This window comes from Rhincodon typus, chromosome 11 (assembly GCF_021869965.1).
Source record: "Rhincodon typus isolate 14 chromosome 11, sRhiTyp1.1, whole genome shotgun sequence".
In the NCBI taxonomy this organism is placed as follows: Eukaryota; Metazoa; Chordata; class Chondrichthyes; order Orectolobiformes; family Rhincodontidae; genus Rhincodon; species Rhincodon typus.
In genome coordinates this window covers 19,220,738-19,248,567 of record NC_063342.1, presented here as the reverse complement: position 1 = coordinate 19,248,567, position 27,830 = coordinate 19,220,738, and the positions used below count along the sequence as shown (strand labels likewise).

Genomic DNA, 27,830 nt, shown 5'->3' with positions numbered 1-27,830 from the left:
GTGATGTATAAGCCTATAAATCCTCAGGTTAACCTCCAAGGGATGGTAGTGCAGACAAAAAAACAAATGACCACATCAGACTTGGTACCATAGCAGGTAGATGAGTTTAAGAGGGCAGCTCATGACCACCTTTTAAGGGCAATTAAGAGAGGACCAAAAATGTTGGCCTTGCCAGTGCTGCCCACACGTCGTAAATGTTTTTTTTAAATGAAATGACTTTTTCAACATATTTGATGCATAGATTTAGAACATCTTGAGGGAAGCTTTGTGCAGTTTGTTTTCTATCTAATGTTGCTATGAATATGTTGAAAGTATTCAGCTGGAGACATGAGCACAGATGTCTGCTTTCCTTCTTGGAGAAACCACCCGGATGTGTGCTTGAATGGTCAGGGAAAGGGTCTGGTTACCAAATATTCTAAGAGGCAAGATTATGAAAAGTAATTGAGATTATGATTCAGACTTTGCTGTATCATACACTTGTATTCAAGCATTAGAGAAATCCAAGTTCAGTTTTTCTTCCCTCCCTTTTAATGTTTGGCTATTTCTTAAGTGTTACTTGCACAATTCGTTAACAAGTTGGACTTCAGTCAGTTGGTCCAGAACCGTTGAAGTGATTAAAATCTCATGAAATTGGATGAGAATCGAGTGCCTGTTGAGACTGTGTGGTATTTAACAAGTATTATGCAGCAAAATCACAAATCCCTCTCACTGCCACATTGTTAGTATGCCACGGTGGGGTATTTTGTGTTCACAATTCAGATTCATGGCACACTTGTGTTGTTTGCTTGGAGTCTTTTTAAAAAAAAAGCTGTGCTGTTGTAGAAACCCTCTTGAGCATGAATTTTTGCAAAATGCTAGTAAGACTGAAGTTATTGTCATTTGTTCAGTCTTCTGTTCCTGAGATCAGCTTTGTCGTTATGGTTGAATTTGACAATTTTCCCAGCAGACACTGACTTTGCAGACATAAATTGAATACATTGAGATTTAATCACAGGCAAACTTGCATAGAGCAATTTCCAGAATCTGTTGTATTTTGTTTTTGTATGCAGCCTGAGTCAAGTGCTTAAAAAGAAACTGTTTATCAACAATGTCAGATACAATTTGGCTCCAACAGTATTTTTCACCAAGATGCTTAATTAGTTAGATCTGTGTTAGCTTTGCCTCCTGAGGAAATATCTGCTCTGATAACCAGTTTGCGATCAGCATATTTTACTGCCCCACAAATTTTGCTTTCCAAACAATTAAGTTCACACTGCATTGTAATTGGGTGGGTGGTGAGAGGGCAGGGAACATGACTTGTGAATTTACTCACCACCTTTTCTAACTTGTTTGCTAACTTTGTCAGTTTGCATCCTCTTACCCTGTAAGCTGTGGACTGTGCTCTGTACTTCACTGAAATGACCCTAACAGGCGAGTATTATTGGTGTTGTTTCCTGAGCACTGAATCTCCATTCTATCCATATGTGCACATTGCCGATGGATCTCATTGGCACTTCTAAACCGGAACTTGAACTAGTTTCCTTCCTCACCCTTTCTCTTTCCTGGAGCATTGAAGCCCATTATAATTTCCCATCACTCTAAGACTGGTTGAGTGCAAATTCAATTTGGAATCTCAACAGTAACTTGTAATTATGTATTGTATTTAATGCCATCCAGTATCCAAAAGTGCTCCACAGTTTTGCAGACCCAATTTAATGGAAGCTGCTTGAGGAGGTACAGTGTAGACAGTCACAAATTTGCTAACAGGTAGAATTTAGGAATATCTCACAGAAGCGAAGAAGTTCCAGAGCTTAGATTTTAATTAGCAGTGATATAGCCATGACTATTGCGTCAATTTAAAATTGGGCATGTTCAAGAGAGTAAGTTTGCAGTGCAGGACCAGGGGCTGAAAGAGATTGGAGAGATTTGAAAATAAGGATGAAGATTTTAAATTTGAGATGTGGCTTGACTTGTATAGATTAGCAAGCATGAGGGTGACTGTTAATATCAGCTAACATGTGGGGATATTGGTTAATCACTTGTTCAATGGAAATATGTTGGTGGAGTTGGAGATGAATCTGATGGGCTTGCGCTCAGGAAGGGTATGAGGTAGATGCATGCAAACTAGGGGAGGTTCTGAGGAAGGGTCACGAGATCCGAAACGTTAACTCTGATTTCTGTCCACAGATGCTGCCAGACCTGCTGAGCTTGTCCAGCAATTTCTGTTTTTATTTCTGATTTCCAGCATCCACAATTCTTTCTGGTTTTCAAAACTTAAAATGGTGCACAATTTCAGATATTTGGAGAAAAGGAAAAAGCTATTGCTGTCAGCCAAAAAAGAACGCAGATGGGATATGAGTATAATATCTTTTGAGGAAATGATGCAGAGTGAATGTGAGGATGCATTTATCTTTACACATGGAGTAATAATGCACTGGAACGCTCTGTCTACAACTGGCGGATGTGGATATGATGAAAGATGTCAAAAATAAATTGGGCCCACACACCTGAATGACATGAAACTTAAAAGGGTTGTATGAATAGAGCTAACTGGATTTTCGTTTAGAGAACCAATGAACTGAGTTGTCTCCTTAACTGTGTTGACTCTGACTGGATTGTCTTTGATCCCTGTGACAAAGTCCATTCCTTCTTCTTCATCACCAGCTCACTTCCTGGGGACTGAGGCTGAACCAGACTGCAACCTTGATGTTACAGGAGGTTGGAATCCAAATGACTATCTGTGCCATTGCTAAAACTGCTTATCTGCAGTTTGGACATCAGCACTCTTCCACTCTCTTGGTTGAACTGCTGAAACAGTTGACCATATCTTTGTTGCCTCCAGACTTGATTTGGTCTAATGTAGTCCTCACTGGCCTCCCCGTTCTGCCATATGTCAAATTGGGACATGTGGCAATACAAAGTTGTGCTGCTGAACGCTCTCTCTGAATCTTATTCATCAGCACCCCTGTCCTCTTTGACTCTGGTTAAACAAAAACTGTTTTCAATATCTATTCCTTGTTTTCAAATTGCCTCCATTTTTCGCCCCTCCCTGCCTATCATCTCCTCCAATTACAAACCTTCCCATATGTGTTGTTCTAATTATGGGCTTGTCTGTATTCTCACTTTTTTTTTAATAGCTCTGCCATTGGTGACAACTCCTTCAGCTGCTTGGGCCCCTGGAATTTGTTCTGGAATTTCCTCCCCAAACATTTGCACCTCAGTTTGCTCTTCTGTACGATGTTTCCTTAACATTTGTGAATTTTAACCAAGCTTTCAAGCATATGCCTAATATCTCTTTGTGCAATTGATAATATATTTTCATTTATAATGTTGCTATCCTGTTGGCTATAATATGTTCGAATAGACCTGTCAAATTTTATTTGGCAATTTATATATTGACTCACCTTCAGACATTATACTATGTTATAAATGCGATTTAAACATCAGGTACAGATAGGATAAAATTATTGCAGATGCTGGAATAGACTTAATCTGCACTTTCAGCAGCCTTTCTCCTCCGGCACTCCGCCCCACCGTTGCATTAGTGCTGCCCCTTCCACACAATACATCAGCTCTGATGAAGGGACATCTAGACTCAACGTTAGTTTGCTCTTTTTTCCATGGACGCTGTCTGACCCGCTGTGATTTCCAGCATTTTTAGTTTTCGGTTACAGATACTTGGATATCTTTGTACCTGAGGCAAAATGCACCAGGTTTGCGATGAGTGGGCAACATAAAATTTAAGTGTGGAAGTTCTTAATCATTTTCTTACAGAACTAGTGTACTCAATTGTAGGTGATTTTTGGTATAGCTTGGTCAACTGTCAGACAGTTATAGGATTTTTGAGCTCACTGCATCAGTTTGCTCTGTTAGCTGGCATTTGCCAATGAGTGGTTAGCTACAATATATAAATTTAGCTCCCTCTACTGACACAAACTGTACAGTTCCAATTGTGAGAATCTTTGGTCAGTTCTTATTCTGCTTGAGCAAATCAAAATTTTCGTTGGCAGACGTGGCAACTTAGTTCTGTCATATCTTTGATATCTGTCTCAATTTTGAAGGAAATCTCTTCATTTTCTGTTACCCATTCGTCCCTAACATTCAGGAGATTTTGGAGTACACCACAAGACTCCTACGACCATTGGGCATCAGAGTGGCACACAAGCCCATGTCAACTGCTCACCTGAACTAAAGACCCTCTCCCCACCATGGACAGGACCAATATCATCTACAAAATCCCCTGCAGATACTGCGAGAAACACTACTTCGGACAAACAAGAAGGAAACTAACAACAAGAGTACGTGAACACCAACGGGCCACAAAAAGACACTACCAATACTCGCTCATCTCGATCCACATGGACAAGGAGAACCAAGACTTCGACTGGGACAACACCAAGATCCTGGGACAGGCTAGGCAGAGACAAGCACGAGAATTCCTGGAAGCATGGCACTCCATGAAGCATGCTATTAGTAAACACATTGAACTCGACCCCATATACATTCCACTACAAAGGAAAACCGGAAGTGAGGCAATCCATCGCAACGGACCAGAGTTTAAAGACCAGACGGGAAAACACACCGACGCTTCATCGGAGGCTGCACTGAGGATGTTACCAAGCATGGTAAAGAAACATCTGCAAAACAACAAACCAGCTCGGCGAGCCAACCAACCTCAATTCAGGAGGTTTTTCTTCAATGTATTTATTGTTTGAATTACTTTAGCCAACAAAATGCTTGATATTTTAATAGAAATGTTCCTGCCAGAGGTTTAAGTTGCATCATGCACTTAAGTGAGCAGATTAATTTGCAAGTAATGTTGTTTCCGTGATACAGACATTCATTCCTCCAGCTTGACTCCAGGAGCCTCTTTTATTTGTACAAGTTGGAATACACTGGCTCTCTTTTGCTAATATTGGGTAACTCCGTTATCTCTGTTTACTTTAAATTTTATTGATAATGTCTCTTTATTTTTCTTGTTCAGGATGTTTGTATTTATTTTCATTTTGTTCTTCTCTACTTTTCCAACTCTTGGAAGCTGATTCTCCTCATTTTTGTTTCCCTTGAAGCCCACAAAGTGTGCGGTATTGGATTATTGCTTAGAAAATATGCCTGAGTATTCAATAATCCTGACGTCAGGTGAGGTGTTATAGTTTTGTGCTCAAGACCATTTTAGGATTTTTTTTTAAGGTACTTCATGAATTGATCAATCAGGTGTTTTAAGAGAAGTAGTAATTTCTCCGATTAATTCTTACTCCTTTCCCTTCCTACCCAGCCACAAAGCTACAGTAAGTCATTTGAACAATATTTTTCCATACCATCTCAGTTTTGATTTTAAAATCTGTTCCCCGTCTAAATGCAATTTGGATCAAAGCTCTCAAGGCCAAAATTAATGGCTTAATGTACTGAATCTTTTTTTCTCTTTTCCTCCCCACCCTCCACCCCCAAGGCTTAATAGCTGCAACTTGCCCATGCTTGCCATTTCAGTATGGTTCTGAGAGTATTTATCTCCCTTTGTGTTAACTAATCCAGTTTCAGGTGTGAATGAGTTATGTACGTTCCATTCAAGAATGCTAATGATGATGACAGCAGGAATAAATATCTTGCTAGTTTAATTTTATGCATCTGTTCAGCACCATAGTTTGTTTCTTAATTCCAGGCTCTATCGTTGATATCTTGAAGTACTTCTTGGATGAGCAATTGTCGTAAATACAATCAAATTAAAATCCCAACAATGTCATGTTTATTTTCGTCAACCTTCCAAAACACAGTTTAAAAGTACAGGAGTCTGAATTTTTTTGTCAGTTTTCTTCTCTTAGGTGGAATTGCTGCTCATTTTACAACGTTAATTCTTACAGTTCTATGTTTTGCCATTTAAAAAATAGCTGTTATCTTTCATGTTCCTCAGATGAAGTAATTGCAATGTAGTAGGTAGTCATAATGATCGAGAAAAATTGTCCCTTGGAACTGAAAACATAATTTTTACAATTAGGAAGATACGAGGTAAAACTGGGTGGTGACAGAGGTTTTTATTGAAAAACCGATTGAATGGCCTTCCATATAATGGTGGAAACATGTAAGGAACAATGAGGTGTATCTTTGTGAACGAATGGACTTCGTCAACTTGAGCAGGATATGACAGTAGATGGTAATATAATGAGGACATTTATGTACTCAGATGGTATTGTAAGAGCAAAGAATCTGCGTAGATGAATATGATGTTGGAGGACATGAGTGTTAGTTGACTTTTTTTTTTGGACAACTTGGCTTTGAACAGAACAGAAATTTTATTTTTTCAAAACACAGCTTTGAAGTTCGTGCCAAAATTTTGAACAGACTACCCTTGTGCATAATTTTTAATCGGTCTGAGGTAAAACTGCTCCTTTATTACTCGGTTAGGAATGGAGGATAAAGTTGAGCAATAACTAAATCATCAAAGGACAACTTGCTGTCTAAATATACTGTTTTACTATTTTGCTTTAGTTGTGGAAAATCTTTTTGATGCAGCACACCCAATAGCAGACGTATGCTATTTATTGACTGCAGCAAAACTGATGGCAGACCAAGTCTAAATATGAGCAAGCACTTCCAGTCTATCTTTTGCAATTTCATGCTTGCTGACTTCTTCAAAACCAAATAGTGTAGTTAAGTCAGAAATTGTTTTTGTCGTGTTTTGCACAGCCCATCTCTTCGTGTTAAATCAACGTTACACTTTGTGATATGTATGAAATAACTTCCACAAATTGCAGTTAACCTGTTATGATTGTTATCACCAGTTCATCTATAAACATTATGTTGTGCGAACGGAGCTCTTAATTCTTGCTTGTAGTATCACTACCTCTACCCCTGTCTCATGCTCAGACTTCCTTCTGTTCTTTATATTTAAATCACTCCATGACTTTGCACAATTTGTAACATTCTGTAGCTTTCTACAAGCTTGGTGTTTCTGAAATGCTAATCTCGTCCACATTTCCAAGTGCTTTCCTCCTGGACATGGCAGCACCTTAGGCTCTAAACACTGGAGTTAACTCCTCAAAGCTTTGGTCTTTGACTCTCCGGTGTTCTGTTAAGACAGTCCTCAGCATCAGACTATTTGACCTGTTTTTGCCCCCTTCACCAGCAAAAAGAATGGAAATATTATGGCTTGATCTGTTTAAAAAGAACTTGCAACTTTAAATCATTCCTTGCCTTTTGGTTCTTTATTTTCCCCCAGCATCCTTGACTATTTGTTTATAAGAATCAGTTGCTTTAATAAGGGATTCAGTAGATGGTAAAGTATTTTAAAATAGATAAATGGCAAATCCAGACATTTTGACTATTTATTTAGGCATAGGACAAAGTAAATTTTTCTGAATTTTGAGTGCTTGAGAGAGATTATCCTAATGCCCTTTATCACACCCTGATCTCTGCACATCCTCCTTTTTTGTTTATACTGACTGGTGGACAAAATAAATAATATTTGAATCAGGCCTTACTTTGAGTATCCTAAGAGCAGACTACGTAGGCGTAGAAGGTGGCCGTTCACCACATTGAGTCTGCTCCGCATTCAGTGAGATCATGGCTGATCTGAAAATCCTCAACTACTTTCCTGCCTTTGCCCACAGCCCTTGATTTCCTTACTGGTTAAAAACCTATCTGCACTTTAAATATACAGAATTGTTCTTGACAGCCCTCTGCAGTAAAGAAATGAAATTCCTCCTCAGTTCTCTTAAAAGTGCAACACCTTAGTTTGAATTTCTGTGTCTGGTTCTTGAGTCTCCAACAAAGGAAATACCTTTCCACATCTAACCTGTGAAGTCCCCTAAGAATCTTGAAAGCTTCAAGAAGATTGCCTTTCATTCGAAACTTGAATGAGTACAGGACCAAAGTACTCAACCACTCCTCATCAGGCAGTCCCTTCATGACAGGTATCAGCCCAGTGAGCCATCTGTGGACTGCTACCAATGCCAGTATATCCTCCCTTGGATAAGGGGCCCAAAAACTGTTCACAGTAGTACAACAGTGATCTGACTTGTGCCTTGTGTAGTTTGAGCCAGACTTCCCTGTTGTTTGATTTCCTTTTGAAAATACCATTTATCTTCCCTATTACTTGTTGAAGTTGTATGCAAGCTTTTGGCGACTTATGCATGGGGCCACTCTCAATTCCCACTGTTCTGCGAAGATTTAGTCTGAAGTCAGCCACCTACACGTTTTTGGTCAGATGGCAGTGACAACTTGATAGCAAGTGCCTAGATTTCAACAGTATAACGCATGTCCTTGGATGGTATCATAATCTTTGAATGTTCCAATCCATCAGTCAAAGGCTCCAATCACCGTGTAAACAAAATCAGAGTGCCTCAGGAAGGCCATACCATTCTTAGAATGAATACTATCAACATGTTGTAACTTAAACGAGGTGGTGCCATGGTCTACTGGGTTAAACCATCTGCTTTATAAAAAGGAGATTCTAAATTTGAATCTAAGAAGCAGTCAAATGTTTTCATGACAGGACAATGCACTCGTGTTGATATATAATTGGGGCTTGTGGCACAATGGTAGTATCCCTATCTCTGGGCCAGGATTCCCGGGCTGAAGTCCCTCCCTGACCAATTTCATAATATTTCCACTCGGGTTTATTGAAAATAATCACCGCACCATAACAGTTGCATCACCATTTTGTGTATTTGTCATGCCTATTCTGTGCCACATTTTCTTTGGCTTTGTGTGCTAAAGGCAAAAAAACTTCAAATTCTAGGACAAGAAATTTGTCTTTGCATCCAATATGCGTGATCCTCTCCAGTAATACACTTCCTTGCATGCACTTTCTACTGTGCTGTTGTAAGATTATTGATTGTTCTAAGATGCAAGGGTGGTGTTGAAATCAAACCGTGTCCATGTGGTGTCTTATTCCAAAGCTCCATATTTTGATGCTTTCATTGCTCGAGGGATGGAGTTTTAAAAACAGGGAGGCTATGCTGCAGCTGTATAGGGTCCTGGTGAGGCCACACCTGGAGTACTGTGTGCAGTTTTGGTCTCCTTACTTGAGAAGAGATATACTAGCACTGGAGGGGGTGCAGAGGAGATTCACTTGGTTGATTCCAGAGTTGAGGGGGTTGGATTATGAGGAGAGACTGAGTAGACTGGGATTATACTCATTGGAATTCAGAAGAATGAGGGGAGATCTTATAGAAACATATAAAATCATGAAGGGAATAGATAAGGTGGAGGCAGGGAGGTTGTGTCCGCTAGCAGGTGAAACTAAGACTAGAGGGCATCGCCTCAAAATAAAGGGAAGCAGATGTAAGACTGAGGTCAGGAGGAACTTCTTCACCCAGAGGGTTGTGAATCTGTGGAATTCCCTGCCCAGTGAAGCGGTTGAAGCTACCTTGCTGAATGTTTTTAAGGGAAGGCTAGATAAATTTTTGAACAGTAAAGGAATTAAGGGTTATGGTGAGTGGGCGGGTAAGTGGAGCTGAGTCTCAAAGATCAGCCATCATCTTATTAAATGGCGGGGCAGGCTTGAGGGGCCGGATCGCCTACTCCTATTCCTAGTTCTTATGTTCTTGTGTTCCTCCCTCGTATGATTAAAAATCCAGCGTGCTGTAGACTTGGACATAATTCTTTACAAAAAAAAGCTCACTGTGACACCTCAGGCAGTGTCATAGAGTAATATAGCATGGAAACAGGTCCTTTGGCCCAAACTGGTCCATGCTGACCGTGGTGCCCACTCAGCTAGTTCCAATTGCCCGCATTTGGTCCATATCCCTCTAAACCTTTCCCATCCATGTACCTTTTGAAATTGTTTTTAAATCTTGTACCAGCCTCAACCACTTTCTCTGGCAGCCCACTCCATATCGCACCACTCTCCATGTGAAGAAGTTGCCCCTCAGGTCCTCCTCAAATCATTCCCCTCTCACCTTAAACCTATGCCCTCTAGTTTTCAATTCCCCATCCTACCCATGCCCCTCATGATTTTATACACCTCAATAAGGTCACCCCTCATTATCCTACATTCGAAGTATTAAAGTCCTGTCTTGGCCAACCTCTCCCTATAACTCAGACCTACTAGTCCTGGCAATATTCTTGTAAATCATCTTTGCACACTATCCAGTTTGACTATGTCTTTTCCGTAACAGTGTGACCAAAACTACACACAATATTCCAAGTACCTCACCAATGACTTATAACTGTGACATAATGTCCCAACACCAAGACTCAGTGTCTCGACTGATGAAGGCCAACATACCAAATGCCTTCTTCCCCACCCTGTCTACCTGTGACGCTGCTTTCAACAAACCATGTACTTGTACTCCTAGGTCCCTCTGTTCCACAACACTCCTCAGGATGTTACCATTTACTGTATGTCTTACCTTGCTTTGATTTTCCAGTTAGATGTATTAAATTGCATTTGCCAATCCTCAGCCCACTTTCCCATCTGATCAAGATCTCTCTAATTTTTGATAACCTTCCTTGCTATCAACAATACCCCCTAATTTTGTGTCATCCGCAAACTTAGTAATCATGCATTGTACATTCACATCCAGATCATTCACATCCAGATCATTTATGTAAATAACAAATAACAAAGGTTCCAGCACCAACCCCTGTGGCACACCACTGGTCACAGGCCTCGAGTCCGAGAAACAACCTTGAATCCATCACCTTCTGGTTCCTACCATCAAGTCAGTTTTGAATCCAATTAGCTAGCCCTCCCTGGATCCCCTGCGACCCAACCTTCAATACAAGCCTGCTGTGCGGGACTTTGTCAAAGGCCTTGCTAAAGTCCATCTAGACAACATCCTGCATACAAATCCATGCTGACTATCCCTAATCGGACCTTGACTATCCAAATGATGGTTGATCCTGTCCCTCTCCAATAACTTGCCTACCACTGATATCAGGTTCACTGGCCTGTAGTTCCCTGGCTTGTCTTTGCTACATTTCTTAAACAATGGAACAACATTAGCCACCCTCCACTCTTCCGGAATTTCACAGTGGCTAAAGATGAAGCAAAAATCTCTGCAACGGCCTCCGCAATTTCTTCCCTTGCCTCCCACAATGTCCGAGGATGGACTTGTTCAGGCCCAGGAGATTTATTCACCTTTTAATGCGCTTTAAGGCTGCAAACACCTCCTCTCTGGTAATGTGTGTGGTCCAAAACATCCCTGCTTGTTTGCCTTAGTTCCTTAGCATCCATGATTCTCTCCTCAGTAAACTCTGAGGAGAAATATTATTAAAAATCTCCCCCATCTCTTGTGGCTCCATAGATGGACGGCCATGTTAATCTTCAAGGGGACCTATCTCTCCCAAACCACACTCTTACTCTTAATATAGCTATAGAACTTCTTGATTATCTTTTTTAACCTTTATCTGCCTGATCCATCTCATATCCTCTTTTTGCGCTTCTGATTTCCCTCTTGAGCATGTTCCTCCATTTTTTTGTAGTCATTTAGGGATTCACTTAGCTTAAACCCAATGTATGCCTCCTTTTTCCTGACCAGAGCCTTAATATTCCTTGTCAGCCAGGGATCCCTAAACCTGCCAGCTTTTCCCTTCACCCTAACATGGACACTGTCTCTATTCTTGATATCACCCTTTTAAAAGCCTCCCATTTGCCAGTCATTCCTTCAAACAGGCTCAGCCAATTGACTGCTGCTAGACAGAGTTGATAGAATCCCTACAGTGCGGAAACAGGCCCTTCGGCCCAACAAGTCCGCACTGACCAACAGAGTATCCCACACAGACCCATTCCCCTATAAACCCACCTAATCTACATGTTCCTGAACACTATGGGCAATTTAGTATGGCCAATTCACCTAGCCTGCGCATCTTGGGACTGTGGGAGGAAACCGCAGCACCCAGAAGAAACCCATGCAGACATGGGGAGAACGTGCCGAAGGTGGAATCGAACCCAGGTCCCTGGTGCTGTGAGGCAGCAGTGCTAAACACTGAGCCACCGTGCCACCCCTCATTTTAGATCCTGTCTAATGGCCGCAAAATTGGCCCTGCTCCAGTTCAGCACCTTAACCTGTGGACCTGTCCTACCTTTTTCCATAACTATGTTAAAACTGAGAGAGTGATGGTCATTGGACACAAAGTGCTCTCTGGCTGACACTTCAATCACTTGCCTGACCTCATTTTCTAAGAGGAGGTCCAGTGTTGTATGCTTCCAATTTGGACCTCTACATATTGAGTTAGGAATCTTTCTTGGACAGAGGGTGTTACCTTGGCTGTGTTCTAGGAGGCAGTCACAACCCTTCTATTAATTACCTCAACTTTGGTCAGTTGTCAGGGACAAGGAGGATGTGCCTATGAGCGTGGCAGGTAGTGCTGAAGGAGCCTCAACCCTTGAGCCTGACTGACAGACTTGAGATTCCTACTCCTTGTGTGGACAAGAGCAGGAACTGTCGGGAAGATGAGCAAGCTGGCCGTAGTACCCTGGTACAGGGCACCATTCAAGACAGGGGAGAAAAGAGAACTGTAGTTGCAATCAAGATAGTACAGTCAGGGGAATGGACACATTCTTTGTGGCCCAGATCAAAAGTCCTAAAGTTTGTGTTGTCTGCTGGTGCCTGGGTTCAGGATATTTAATCTGGGCTGCGGAGGATCTTGGAGTGCAAGGGGAAAAATCCAGTTGTTGTGGTCCATGCAGGTACCAACAATATAGGTAGAAAGAGGAAAGAAGTTCTGCTGAGGAACTCTGAGCAGCTAAGGGCTGAATTGAAAAGCAGAACAAAAAAGTGGTAACCTCCAGATTGTTACCGAGCCATGAGCAAATTGGCACAGAGTCAACCAGATTAAAGAGGTAAATGTATGACCCAAAAATTGATGTGGGAGAAACGCGTTTGAGTTCATGGAATATTGGCACCAGTACTGGGGGAAAAAGGAGCTGTTCTGATGGTTTAGGCTCCACCTGAATCAGATTGGGACCACGGTCTTGGCAAATTGCATAACCAAGGCTCGTAGATCACACTTAATAGTTTGTGGGTGGGGGAGTTTTAAACTAAATAGTTCATGGGGCTAACTATGATGATGAATTTGTAGGGTGTTTGGGCATGTTTCCTTGAGTAGTATGTCATGGAGTCAGCTCGAGAGCAGGCTTTCTTGGACCTGCTAAGAGGTAATGAGACACGTTTAATAAGTGATTTCCGAGTAAAAGTTCCTCTGGGAAGTAGTGATCGTAACATGATAGAAGTTAATATTCAGTTTGAGTGAGAAACTTGGATTGGAAACAGTTATGTTTCACTTAAATGAGGATAGAGTTAGCTGAAGTGAACTGGATGGATAGATTAGCAGAAATGATGGTAAGCAAGCAGTGGCAAACATGTAAGGAAGAATTCATGACTGCCTGCAAAAATACATTCCAGTAAGATAAACCAACCATGGCTAACCAAAACAAGTAAGAGAGTACTAAGTATTAACTAAGGGGGAATATAAAAACTGACAATAGGAGCTTCTTCAAATATATAGAAAGGAAGTCAGAGGTCAAAGTGAGCGCACGCAGTTGAGAAAAATGAATATGGGGAGAATGTTTTAGAACCAGGAAATGAAAGAGGAGTTAAATGGATCTTTTGCATCAGTCTTTATGGTGGAAGATACTGTGAACATACCATTAAATCCTATTGAAAGGTAATTGATCTGAAACGTTAACTATGTTTCTCTCTTCGTGGATACCACTTGATCTGTTCAGTATTTCTAACATTTTTGTTTTTTACTTAAGTGTCCACTTGTAGATTTACAGTGCAATCCAAAGATCTGAATGGTGCACAAGTTGAGAGTCGTGGCAGGACTTTGTATCTCTGATTTCGTCAGTGAGGTGGAGTTGTAATTTACTACCTGTTGTATAACATACTGCATCTAATCAATCAGCTAATACTTCCTAATCTATTTCAGGCATCTGCTGAGTAGTTAAACTTGAAGGAAGCATGGCTCAGTTTCCGACAGCTTTTGGAGGTGAGTCCTTTGCAGGTTATTAAATGTCATTTTAATTGTTACTCTGGGTTTTTTAATGTTAATATTGCCTGATTTCTTTGTTAAGTAATGTTGTTTGATATTCCTTGTTGCACCCAGCTGTCAGGAAGGTCTGTTGCCAGCCTCCATTTGGAGCTTGTTCTTCTTAGTCATATAAGTAGGCAGTGTGCTCAGTTTTTCCCTCCTTCTGGAATAAGTTGTCACTCAAAGCTGTTTGACTGATGAGAACCTTGAAGTTAACTTGTAGTCTTTTGAGGTGGGACAGCTTGCGCGTTCAATACCTGCAATTTAAACAGTCAGCGTGCAGCCCAGTCCTAGAACTACAGTGCATGCTACTGTTGGTCTGAACTGGATGCCAAGGGCTTTGAAAATGTGGGTCGGGATAATTCTTTTCATGTTCCTTGCAATAGGAAGTAATAGCCTCTGGTTAGTGCTTACTCGCAGTGAAACCATTGAGCTGGTATCTTATCAGTATAGAGATTGTTAATCCTTTATTGTGTAGCAACTTTGGTGTTACAGTATATTGTACTGTTGAAGCTTATTAAACTAGTCTTAGCGTGACATTTGATCACACAGCAACTGCAACTTCAGTATTTTTAAAAATTGTTCAGAAAATGTGGATGCTACTGACTGGGCCAGCATTTAATGTTCATCCCTCATTCACCTTGAGAAAGTGGTGATGAGCTGCCTGTCTGAACTGCTGCAGTTTATGTGATGTAGTGATACCCAGAGTTCTGTCAGCATAGCATTCACGAACTTGGTCTTTGAAATAGTTCCAAGTCAGGATGGCACGTGGCTTTGTGGAGAGTTTGCAGCTGTTGATGGTGTTTCCGTGCATCTTTCGCCCATGTTCTAGGGTGTAGCTTGTGGGGTTTTTTATTTGCTCATAGGACGTGGATGTCATTGGCAGCATATATTCATGTTCCTAGTTAGGTTTAAACTGAGTGGTTTGCGAGGCCATTTCAGAGGGCAGTTAAGAGTCCACCACAATGCTGTATGTCTGGAGTCACAAGTAGGTCAGGTCAGGTGACGACAGCAGATTTCCTTCCCTGAAGGACCTTCGTGAGCTAGATGGGCTTTTCTGACAATTGGCAATGGTTTCATGATCATCAGTAGATTGTTAATTCCAGAGTGCTTTTTAATTGAATTCACATTCCACCATCTGCCATGGTGGGATTTGAACCTAGGTCCCAGAACATGAGTTGGATTCTGGATTAATAATCTAGCAATTAATACTACTAGGCCATGATCTTGTTTTTGGAAGACCTTAATGGAGGAGCCTTGGTGAGTTGCTGTAGTGTATCATACAGATGGTCTGCACACCAATGCTGTGTGTCTAAAGGTTTGACCGTAACAAAATGACCCAAGATGCCTGTCAGGAGCATTGTGAAATGAAGTGTGGCAATCACATAAGGAGATATTAGATCAGATGACCATATGTATGAATTGGGAGCAGAAATTGCTTAGTTGGACATTGAGCCTGTTATGCCATTCAATAAGATCACAGCTGATTTGTTGTGTTCTGAATTCCACATTCCACATTCCACATTCCCATCAACCTCCTTTGATTCCCCTGCTTAACAAGACTATTAATCACCTTTTGTCTTAAAAATATTCAACAACCTGATCTCTAGCACTTTGAGGCAATGTTCCAAGGTTGCACAAAACATAGCAAAATTTCCCCACATTTCTGTCCTCGGAGGGAGACTCCTCATTTTTAAATAGCACCCCCGAGATATGGGATTGCACGTGAGGATTTTTCAGGATCTTGTTAAATTCAACCAAGTTGCCCCTTAATCAACTAAACTCAAGTGGAAGTAAGCCAAGTCTATCCAACACTTCCTCATAAGACCAGCTTATTCCAGATATCAGTACAGTAAACCTTGTCACTGCTGCCTGACAGTGCCAGGGATCCAGGTTTGATTCCAGTCTTGGGAGACTGTGCAAACTCCACACAGACAATCTTCCGGTGTCTGCGTGGGTTTCCTCCCATAGTTCAAAGATATGCAAGTGAGGTAGATTGGCTATGCTAAATTGCCCATAGTGTCTAGGCTGCAAAATGCAGGGGTGGGATTGGGGGTGAGTCTAGATGAGATGCTCTTCAGAAGGTCGGTGTGGACTCGATGGGCCAAATGTTTCCACACTGTAGGGATTCTATAATTCCAACTGCCTCCAGTGCATGTACGGCTTTTTGTTAATAAGGAAACCAAAAGCTGCATGCAGTGTTTGAGATGTGGTCTCACCGATGACTTGTATAACTGATGCAGAATATCCTCACTTTTATGTTCGATTGCACTCTTCATAAAGGATGGCATTCCATGAGCCTTAATTTAACTTTGTCTCATGTATTTGAACGCTTAGATCCCTCTTCACCAGGAAATTCCAGTCAGTCTTCATTTCAGTAATGCTTTTTTTTGTTCTTCCTTTCAAAGTGAACAACTTCACAATTTTCCACATTGTACTCCATCTGCCTGTTATTTGCCAGCGCATTGAACCTATGTATAACCGCATTCTCCTTGTGTGATCTTCACAATGACTTTGCCACCTATCTTTGTGTCATCTGCAAATTTAGCTTCCATGCCTTGGCTCCCCTCATCTAAATTATTCATGTAAATTGTGGAAACCTGAGGCCTCAGGACAGACCCCTGCTGGACTGGTCACATTCTGTCAATAAATAAAAGACTCATTTCTGCATCCTGTATTCTGCCAGCTGGCCAATCTTTGATCTCTGTGAATATGTATCCCCAAAACATGAATTTCTACTTCAAACAAATTCTGTGGGATTTTGTCAAATGCTTTCTGGAAATTCAAGTACAGTAAGACCCCGCAGACTCTTCAACCAGTGTACAAAATATTAATTTACCCAGGCACCTTAGCATATACTGGGGAAGGACTACATAGCACGAGTTTGCAATCACTGAACCTGCAACTTTATTTGAAGACAATGAAGGTTAAGAGTTACACTTTACACTTTCTTAACAACTGTATTTCTAACTATCTGAATCTTTAGAAACTTAAAATACTTCCCAGATACTCATAACATTTGCTGGTCTGTTGAATTGTTCAGCCTGTTCCTCTCTTCATGGACTAATTCTCTCTGGTGGTTGGAGGACGAGCTGCTCTGGTCACTGCTGAATCCTGACATAACTCTAGGTAGGCTGGGGAGTGGAGTACCCTGGGTCCTGCGGTGTTGTTCTTGTACCCACCTGGCTACCTTCTGGAACTTTACAAGGACTTGACCAATCAGAGGTATCAAATTAATTGGCTTTATCACCTTGAAACACTGCTAATGGGTTTCAATGGCTTGCTTAACAGCGACCCCTTCGATGTGTCTGCTTGTGGGCCTGGGTGTCTGGTTTCATCCCAGAATATACACCTGTTCTTTGTCTTACTGAGGCATATCTGCCCCATGCATCTAGTATTGTTTGTCAGGAAGGGTTGAATTGCCTTCTCACACTTTCTAATGTGTTCTGGTGCCTCTGGGGTTTCAATTATCCAGGCTTGGATCTTGCAAAGACTTGTCCATGGGCAGAATTGTTTCTTGCGTATGTCTTGGCTCAGGCATTCCCAGCATGCCTTGCTTTTTAGCCAATTTTGATGTCCTGTTTATTTCAGTTGTTCTGCCTATATTTCTGGCCTCCCTCCTTAATGATTTTTATTTCACTTGAACACTCGCAGGCTGATACATGGGACTTTTCCAGAAATCAGGTTATTTTAAAAAATGACCAATATATCTGTCACATCTTTGAAGACCCTAGGATGAGGTTCATTTGGACCCAGAGACTTGTTAGCCTGTAGCTTCAGTAGTTTACTCAGTAGCACTTGCAAATGGATTGTAATTTGCCATCTTCGTCTCTCCCTTCCACCATCTGATTTACAGGTGTAGCTAGGATGTTTTCTCTATCTTCGTAGTGAAGACAGAAGCAACGTATTTGTTTAACTCACCTGCAATTTCCTCCTTCAAGGAAAAGAGCAAGTAGAAATTCTTGCTGTCTATTTGTCAATTATTCGTCTTCCTCACTCTTAATGTTTCTCCAGATTAATTTTTTCTGTCATTCTCTAACATTTTTTTGTTCTGACCAATCATCTCACCTGCTACTCATCTTTGTGCAATTAATGCTTCTTCAAAAAGTTTGATCTTTTCTTTAAATTCACTTCACCACAGATGGTGGATCTTTCCCTTTGGAGTTTTCTATATTGTAGGAATATACTCAAAGTATTCTGAAATGTCCCGTTAGATGGCTACCGCTGCTTCTGTATTGATATCTCCCTGTGTCTGGTATCCCAGTTCCCTTCAATTAGCTCAGTTTTCATGCCATATATTGCCCCTTTATTTTAGTTTAAAGCACTAGTCTTTATCCCACTCTTCTCCCTTTGACACTGGATATATGATTCAATTATATTGTCTTCACTCCATCTCGTGGTGCCTTTACTCAGAGGTCGTGAATTAATCCTGCCGTGTTCAACAATACCAAGTCAAGTATAAACTGCTTTTCGGACACTTCCAAAATGTATTGCTCTAAGAAACATTCTCGAACACCGAATTCTTCACCACTGCTAATCCAGTTATTCTTGTTACTACACTTGGAGGGCCTGTAGACCACACCACCTAGTGTTGCCTTGCCCTGCTATTTCTTATCTCTGCCTAACCCGTTTGTGCATCCTGACCATCTGAACCAAGATTATTTGTAAATAATGCACGAAAACTATAACTTGATTAACAATGTTTACCCCTTCACCAAAATGTAGCTTCGTGTTTTTCATAATGGTCACATTCTCATACAACATAGAGCAGTACAGCAGAGGAACGGGGCCTTTACCTACCATCTCTGTGCCAACCATTCCAAAGTAATCCCAATTGCCTGCATGTCCATATCCCCCTCTTCCCTGCCTGTACATGTGTGTGCCTAACTGCCGCTTAAACATGGCTATCATATCTCCTTCTACCACCTCCCATGTCAGTGTGTTCCAAGCACCTACCATCCTCTGTTTTCAAAAGAAAGCTTCTATTGCACGTCGTCTTTAAACTTCCCCCTGTCACCTTAAAACTGTGTTCCCAAGTGTTTGATATTTTACCCTGCGGGAGAAGATACTCCACCCTATCCACCTTATTCATGCACTTCCTAATTTTATAGTTTTTTTCCCTACCTCTGCAACAGGTGGGAGTTGAACCTGAACCACCTGGTTCAAAGTTAGGGACACTACTACTGCATCACAGCCCTTCCCAGAGATACTGCAATACTAGCTCAATGCATGGACATCATTTTATATACTTCTATCAGGTCATCCCTAAGCCTCTGATACTGTGGTGAAAACAGTCTTAGTTTGTCCAATCTGTCCTTTTATAGCTATTACAGTCCAATCCAGGCAATGTCCTGGTAAACCTCCTTTGCATCCTCCCTAAAGCCTCCACATCTTTCTTATAGTGTGACAACCAGAGCTACATATAATAGTGAAAATGTGTCCTATCTAAAGTCTTACATAGCTGCGACATGACTTGTCAACTTTTATACTCGCTGCCCTGACAAGCATTCTGTACACCACCTTTATCACCTTATCCATGTGTGTTGCCACTTTCAGGGAGCTATGGACTTAAACCCCAAAATCCTACTGTATGTCAATGCTTGTAGAGGTCCTGCCATTTACTGTATACTTTCCTCGTGCATTTGACTGCCCAACATGCATCATCTCACACTTGTCTGGATTAAATGCCATTTTCTGTGCCCAACTTTTAACTGCTCTATATCCTGCTGTATCTTTTGGCTACCTTCCCCACTGTCTGTAACTCCACAAATTTTTGTGTCATCTGCAAACTTAGCAATGAGACCACCTACATTTTCATCCAAATCATTTATATATCCTGTATGTGTGTGTGTCTCTCATATTCTATAATATAACACACAGAAACAACAGAAGTTCCAGCAATGATCCTTTCTGAACCTTCAGTCAGAAAAATCACCCCTCCATAACTGCCTTCTGACTTCTCTGACCAAGCCAATTTTCTATCCAACTTAGCAATTCACTGTGGATCCCATGCAACTTAATCTCCTTGACCGGTTTACCATGAGGGACCTTGTCAAATAATTTAGTCAAGTCCATGTAGACTGCATCCATTGCCCTACCTCATCAATCATCTTTGTCACTTCCTCAAACACTCAATCAAATTTATAAGTCAAGACCTCCCTGCTACAAAGCCATGTTGACTATCCCTAATAAGTCCATTCTTTTCCAAATGCAAGTAAATCCTTTCCCTAAGAATCTTATTGAATAATTTCCCTACCACTAATGTAAGGTTCCCTGGCCTATAATTTCCTAGATTATCCCTGTTGTCCTCTTTAAACAAATAAACAACATTCATTCTTCTTTAGTCTTCTGGAACCTGACTGACAAAAGAGGATACAAAGATCTCTGTCAAGGCCCCTTCAATCTCCTCCCTTGCCTCTGCAGTATTTTGGGATGGATCCCATCAGGCCGTTATACTTTAATGTTTTTGAAGACACTCAATACTTCCTCCTCAATATTAACATGCTCTAGAATATTGCTATATCCATCCCTAAACTTACCATCATCCATGCCAATGTAAAGTACTTATTAAGGACTTCACCTACTTTCTCTGGCTCCACTACATACCATTCTTGATCCTTGAGCAGGTCTACTCTTTCCCCAGCTGCCCTTTCGCTCCAAAAATACTGTGAAATGCTTTAGAACTCTTCTTAATCCTACTTGCCGAGGACATTTCATGGCTCTTTTCAGCCTTCCTGCTTGCTTTATATTCCTCAAAGGCCTTGATTTGATTTTAAATTTCCCAAACCTTAATTATGCTTCCCTTTCCTTTTTGACTAACTTCCAATATCTGTGGGCATCCAGGGTTCCTGAATCATGCCGTCCTTATCTTATCTTATCACAGTCCTGAACTCTCATTAGCTGGTCTTTAAAAGACTCCCATATGTCTGATGTGGATTTACCTTCAAATAGCTGGCTCCAATACAATTTCTCCACTTCCTGCCTAACAATATTGTAATTAGCCTTCCCCCAATTTAGCACTTTCACCCAAGGACCAGACTTATCCTTAACTATAACTGTCTTAAAACTTAGAATTATGATCATTGTTCCCAAAATACTCCCCCACTGAAACTTTGATTACCTGGGCAGGCTCACTCCCCAGTGCAAGATCTAGTGCAGCCCCTTCGCTTGTTGGACTATCTATGTAGAGTCATAGATTTATACAGCATGGAAACAAAGACTTCCTGGATTCACCTTATAAAGTATGCCCTACTTAAGCCCCTGGCAGTAAAAAGAGTACCAGTCAATAGTGGAAAGTTTAAAATCACTGAGCAATAACCATTCTGCTGCTTTTACATCTTTCCATGATCTGCCTACATATCTGTTCCTCTATCTCTAGCCGATGATTGAGAGCCTTTATAGTATAACCCCATCACAGTGACTACACCTTTCTTATTCCTAAATTCAACCCATATGGCCTCGTTGAATGAGCCGTCTAAGATGCTCTCTCAACGCAGCTGTGACATTCTCCATAATCAATAATGCATCTCCCACACCCCTTTTACATTCCTCTGTATCATGCCTGAAACATCTGAACCCTGCTGGTGCTACCTTTCTCTCAACCAAGTTTCTGTAATGGCTACAACATTGTAGTCCCAAGCTGTAAGCTCCTCTGCCTTAGCTGTTATACTCCTTGTATTTAAATAAATACACAAGACTGCCAATCCTACTGTGTTTATTAATCTCTGATCCTGCCTGTTCTTTCCATTAGACTGACTGGATTTAATGTTGACTTTGTCCTCAATCACTCTACGTGCTGACCTACAGCTTCATTTCCTACCCTCCTGCCGCTTAAATTTAAACCATCCTGCATGGAATTAACAAACCTCCCTGCAAAATCATTGGTGCCCTCAATATTCAGGACCCATCCTTGCAGCTCTGCATCCATGGTTCTGTAATGGCTACCAGATCATACTGATTTACTTGAATGAATGTCATCAGTTTGCTCACTTCCTTACGAATGCTGCAAGCGTTCGCCTGTAGAGCCTTTAGTTTTGTCTTTTTATCCTCTAAGATGTAGCCTTGACTGTTGGTCCATTCTTAGGTTTAGAACCTCTGATCCTTCCTGCTACTCTGACCCCTATTTGTCATATTTTGCAGTCCTGTCTGGACTCTACCGCTTGATTTACTGTACCTACCCAAGCTTGTTTGTTCACTCCCATTGTTTAGTTCAAAGCCCTCTCCAAAGCATTAGAAATGGGAGCAGGAGCGGGCCAGTCAGCTTGTCAAGCTAGCTCTGCCATTCAAAAAGATCATGACTGATCTGCCCTAGACCTCAATTCCATTTTTGTACCTGCTCATTCGTATACTTTTGACAGTGAATTGAGAGCTGTCTACATCCTGCTTTAAATACTTTGTGATATAGCCTCTGGGAAAAGAATTTCTGATATTCACTTTCCTCTGGGAAAATAAAACTTTCATTTCTGTTTTAAATCTGCCCCTTTAGTCTGTTACTATCTATTTCCTCCATTACTAGATTTGTTAGATATGCAAATAGTAGATTTGCAAAGTACAGTTCGCTAGAATACTAGTCCCAGCACAGTGCAGACCATCCCAATGATGTAGCTTCACTTTGCTCAGGACTGATGACAGTGCTGTGTGAGAGGGGTTCAGATACATAGTTCTTTGAAAGATGTGTCACAGGTAGATGGTGGTTAAAGTGTTTAGCACACTTGCCTTCATTGTTAAGACCAAAGAGAATAAGAATTGGGATGTCATGTTGAGGTTGTACAGGATGTTGGTGAGGTCACTTTTAGGGTACTGTGTACAGTTCTGGTCACGCTGACGCCTTATTATTAAATTGGAGAGATTTCAGGAAAGATTTACCAGGATGTTGCCAGGACTGGCGGGTTTGAGTTACCAAGAAGCAGCTGGATAGGCTGGCATTCTTTTACACTGAGACATGGGAGGTTGAGAGGTGACCTTGTAGATGTTTATAAAATCATAAGGGGCATAGATAAGGTGAATAGCAAAGGTCTTTTCTCTAGGGTGAGGGGCTTTGTGGGGGAGTTCAAAACCAGGGAGCATATTTTTAAGCTGAGAAGAGAGAGATTTTAAAATGGACCCAAGGGCTGACTTTTTCTCAGGGTGGTTTGTATGTGGAATGAATTACCAGAGGAAGTGGTAGATTCCGGTCTAATTAGAACAGTTAAAAGACATTTGGATAAGCACGTGAATAGCTAAGGTTTAGAGCAATATGGGCCATATGCAGGCAAGTGGGGCTAGTTTAGTTTAGAAACCTGGTCGTCATGGACAAGTTCGACTGAAGGGTCTGTTTCCATGCTGTATGACTGTAACCCATTTCTCCTACACAAGTCCATTGAGTCATGTATTAATTTCACTGTTTCTGTTCCTAAAAGCACGGAAAGCCAATGTTGCTCAATCTGCGATGCTGAAGCCAGAGTTTAACAATTACAGGTATTTTGGTGGATTATGGATCCTGAGGGGAGAGAGATATGGAGGGGCAAAGGCATAAAGTGCAACTGAAAGCAAAGATAAGGAATTGAGAAATTGATTCCTAGTCACGTAAAATTTCTTCATGTAGGGAGTTTTGTTTGGATGCTGAAGTACTGGTGTAATTAACAGCAGAGTAATGCAAATCTCAAAATATGTACTGTCTTTTATGAGCTTATAGGGGTAGTTACTCATTAAAATAACTCCATTTGGAAAATTAGTGAAGTTTTATTTGAACAAAAGAAAGAGTCTCAATTTTCCGAGATTAGTAACATTGATAATACTCAACAATTTCCTACTACAGTATGGATTCTTGAGTGGATAAATGCATATTGCTTAGTAATAGCAACCATGGGTGGGGAGATGTATCAAGTGCATGGTACAAACTATGCTTCATGATGCTACTTGTGTTAAATCGTAGGAAGTTGGTATACTAAGTCAAGATAATTGTTGCATGATTGAAGCATAGGTCCTGGAGATTTAATTAATTTCATGGTCCTTTTAAAAAATTTTAACCATGGTTGATTGTTCCTTTTGCTTGCACCTATAGTTACCCAGCACATCTTGTAACCACAGGGTTATCTCTACTACAGTATCTGGAAGATCTTCATGTTTGCAAAATGAGATGTCAAATTAACTTGGTGGGGAGTTCCAATTTCATACTTTTATTACAAAGCTGGTGATTCAAAATTCTTGAATGAAAAGTGTGTCCACTCAGTCTCCTGTCTTAATAAGTTAAGCATAAAATTTGCGCGTAATGAATTGAAAAGAATTTAAACGTGCAACTTTCGTGGTTTCTCTCTTTATCAGCATCCACATGGGGCCTAACATTTTTACTCTTCAGTTTGTACCTTTTTGTTGGAATACAGCTGTACGCTTGATTCCAGATATCGCTGTCTGATAAAACTTCATGGAAAATTCTTGTGGTTGACCTCCATGTTCATCAAGCTGATCTAGAAATATTACTGGGAAAGATTAAGGCAAGATGAGTTTTAAGGCATGCTGCTGGTTGCAAGAATGTATTGTTGGATTTCATCCATCTGGTTGTGCTTTGCTGAAGTTTGTGATGAGTTTGTTTTTCCCACCAGATTCCCACTTACTTTGAGTTTTAGTTCTGTTTTAGTAGAACCTAGAGGGGAAAATCATCGGTTGATGAACTGACGATTTGTTTTTTGTTTGAAACAGCGGGCCTGGATATCTGCGCCATTACCGTGGAAGAAAGAGCCAAGCATGACCAGCAGTTCCATAGTATCAAACCAGTTGGTGGACTGATTACTGGTGAGAACAAAACAACTCTGCTCTGCTGTTGTGTTGTCTGTTGAATTCTAAAGAAAATGTTATGCCTTTTGATCGTTTTGTACTCAAAAGCAGGCTGTACTACCACTACTTTAATTTGAAGCTCTTCCTTTAATGTAGGGAAATGCCCTGTTGTGAATGCGAAGGTAGGAGTTTAGGGAAATGAAAGTACATACTTGATGGCTTGAGCTTTGAGGAGCCTGTTGGAAGTGGTGCAATATTAAACAAAAATAATAATCTGATGAATCACAGTTCTGTCAAGTGGTAAGCAGGAGTCCTTGAGTAGTCTTTATTGGCTACTTAAGGACCTTAGTTTGTAGGGTGTTGGGGACACATTTGATTGTTGAATTTCCTAAACAAATTCTGGTTGATCCAGGAAGGTGAGTGAGTATGTCATCATCCTGCATAATTCAGTGCCCTTCCCACCTTCAAGCTCACTAACTCTGGGATCTCACAATTCCTGCCAGAGAGTAATAGTAAAATTGTGTTATGTCATGATAACTGGGCCACAATGCTTACACATGTTGACAAAACACGAGCAATGGAAAGCTGCTAAGGATGGAATCCAATCGCATCCTGAAATTTCCCTGAGGGTGGACTGAAAATCCAAAAAGGTGAATGATGGGGAAGAGTTGTACAGGTGTATCACCAAGGGTAAGCATAAGTAAGAAGGTGACATTGACCAAGGTCGAGTCTGTGTGAGAGTCAGAAATCAGCTTGAAAGAATTCTAACAAAAGGCAACCGAAAAGTGTGTGGATGTTGTCAGTGATTTAAGGTGACTAGTGAGGCCCAGAGTTGAAAGGGATTATGAACACATGAACAGAATAAGAAATTCAGAGGATCCACAGAGTGTTGATCTTGGGTGAGGTGGTAGGGTTGGTAGAGTAGGAACAGGCAATTGAAGAGGTAGTCTCAACTTCCTCATGTAGTTTTTGTTACAATCTTAATATCCTTTTAAAGGTTTTGGCGATTGTTCTTGCAACTGTCAGTTGATCGATGATTGCTACCGTTAGATCACAAGAATATTTCCATTTATTGAGCAGAAATTGCCCAAAGCATTGGCCATATCTTTGGTTATCCACTTCAATAAAGGATGGATTTGTCCAAGTTCCTTCGAGAAACAGTTTTTGGCTTGGTTGGAAAATCATTCAAGTGTGCCATCATTCAAAGCTATCAGTAATACACAAAGTTTTTACTTTTGCAATACCAAACGTAATTAATACTCCGGGTTTCCCTACCTACATTATTTTGATTTAATTACCTCCCAATACCAGGTTTTGGCTCCTTTCAAAATTGGTAAAACAAACTCCAAGACTGACTTTGCACTTAAATAACAGCCATCGTAATTTTGCATAAGTTTGTCAATGGCTTCCTTTCATCAAACTCTGGCTTACTTTCCAGCTTGTTTGAAACTCTGCCTGTGCTGGTGACCACGAAAACGTCACATGGGAGTTGATGCAGACTTGATAAATAAAAGCAAGCTCTCAAGGTTATAAGCACTGCACTTTAAGCTGAAGTGTTGCAAGGTTGCTGAACAACTGAGGATTAGTTTTTTTTAATGCCTAAGTACCACGTGCTTTTGAGTTTTTGAGCTTTCTTTTGATACCTAGATCAAATAGAGAAAACAACACATTCTCACCTCATTACAGAGAAACTCTTTTTTTTTTGTTGCAGTTTTCAGTTATAAATAGTACCATACCTAGTTTAATTTTCATGCTTAACTTTCCATTCTTGTTATGGTAAGGCATCTAGTGGTGGAGGTTTTCAACGTATTAGCAGTCGGACCACATTTTTATCCAGTACATTATCATGCTATGGTTTCTTGAATGGTCCACTTTTTTGTTTTCCTGTTCAAAAATTTGTTTCTGTAATCTTAAGTAATGCTTTCTTAGTGTTCACAAGGAAATATGCTGTATACACACTTGGAAATGAGATTTCTTTTATTATTAGTTACTTGCAATTTTTTTTTAAACCACCTCTGCTGTGGATTGCTCACTTCCATCTCGTGTTGTGGTTTTCCTAAACTCCTTTTCTCTGCTTGAAAATTTCAGCTTTGTTTATTGGTTCTTTTTAGAAGTACCACACTAAGGATCTTTCCAAGATTTTGTGGTGATCTTCCCAACTATTTGAAACAAAATTGTATCCCTACTCCTCCATTAACCTTCTCCCGTTTATTTAATAAATGGGACTTGTGTCTTAGACTTTGCTGTCTACTGTCACATCAAATCATCACATAACTGCAGTTCCTAGCCTTGCTCCCCTTAGCATGCTTTTTTAAATTAAAAAAGAAACAGTTCAACCTTTAATGCCGATTTCTGTTCCAAACAACTCTTCACAGTTTAAAATTTATTTTTGTTCCTTGTTAATTACTTTGAAATCTCATTGTGTTATTTTCTCCCCTGTTTGGGGGTTTCCTGCTTGGGTTGACACTGGGAAGTTTTTTCCTGCAGACTCTTTGTGAGCCAATACTTGAAGAGACAAAATATAATTGCAAGAAACATGTGGGAAAATTCTCTTTACTGATCCCTGAGAAAGGGGGCTTGTCTTTCGAAGAAAGGTTGAACAAATTGGGTCTACACTTGTAGGAATTTAGAAGAATGAAGGGGTCTTGTTGAAACATGCGTCATCCTGAGGACACTTAATGTGTAGATATCCTTTTATGAGATGATGACTTGGGCACACAGTTTTAAGTGCAAGAGCTTTTTTTTTATTGACTTGAGATTTTTTTTCTTCAGGCTTAGTCTGGGGAATTCCCTTGCATAAAGGAGGTTGGGTCATTGAATTTATTTAAAGCCAAGTGAGAGATTTTTTCAATTGACAAAGGAATCTTGGATTATGGGGTGAGAGATGGAAGACAGCAGATAGGAAAGTAGAGTTGTATTGAATGGAGGAGCAAGGTTAAAGGGCTGAAGGTACTTATGGCTCTCTTCTCCCTTTCGTGGACTTGTTTGCGGCTTTTTTTTTGTTCTTTCACATGATGTTGGCATCACTGATAAGGCTTGGATAACAAGGTGTAGAGCTGGATGAACACAGCAGGCCAAGCAGCATCAGAGGAGCAGGAAGGCTGACGTTTCGGGCCTAGACCCTT

General features: G+C 40.7%; 2 protein-coding genes across 6 annotated transcripts in view; one reads left to right on the top strand and one right to left on the bottom strand.

Moving 5' to 3' along the window:
- Positions 1-3,393, bottom strand: part of LOC125484411 (intersectin-1) — a 40,967-nt gene extending 37,574 nt beyond the window's left edge. The window contains exon 1 of the mRNA XM_048603045.1: positions 3,384-3,393. Within this exon, the coding sequence (XP_048459002.1) occupies positions 3,384-3,393 (10 nt within the window). The remainder of the gene's footprint in view (positions 1-3,383) is intronic.
- The window catches only part of itsn1 (intersectin 1 (SH3 domain protein)), a 173,715-nt gene that overhangs the window by 58,018 nt on the left and 87,867 nt on the right, over positions 1-27,830 (top strand). For 4 of the 5 annotated variants that reach the window (XM_048603052.1, XM_048603053.1, XM_048603050.1 and 1 more), the window contains exons 2-3: positions 13,852-13,911; positions 24,631-24,723. In XM_048603052.1, coding sequence (XP_048459009.1) covers positions 13,884-13,911; positions 24,631-24,723 — 121 coding nt within the window. In that variant the 5' untranslated portion in view covers positions 13,852-13,883. The remainder of the gene's footprint in view (positions 1-13,851; positions 13,912-24,630; positions 24,724-27,830) is intronic. The other variant, XM_048603054.1, reaches the window with a different exon arrangement.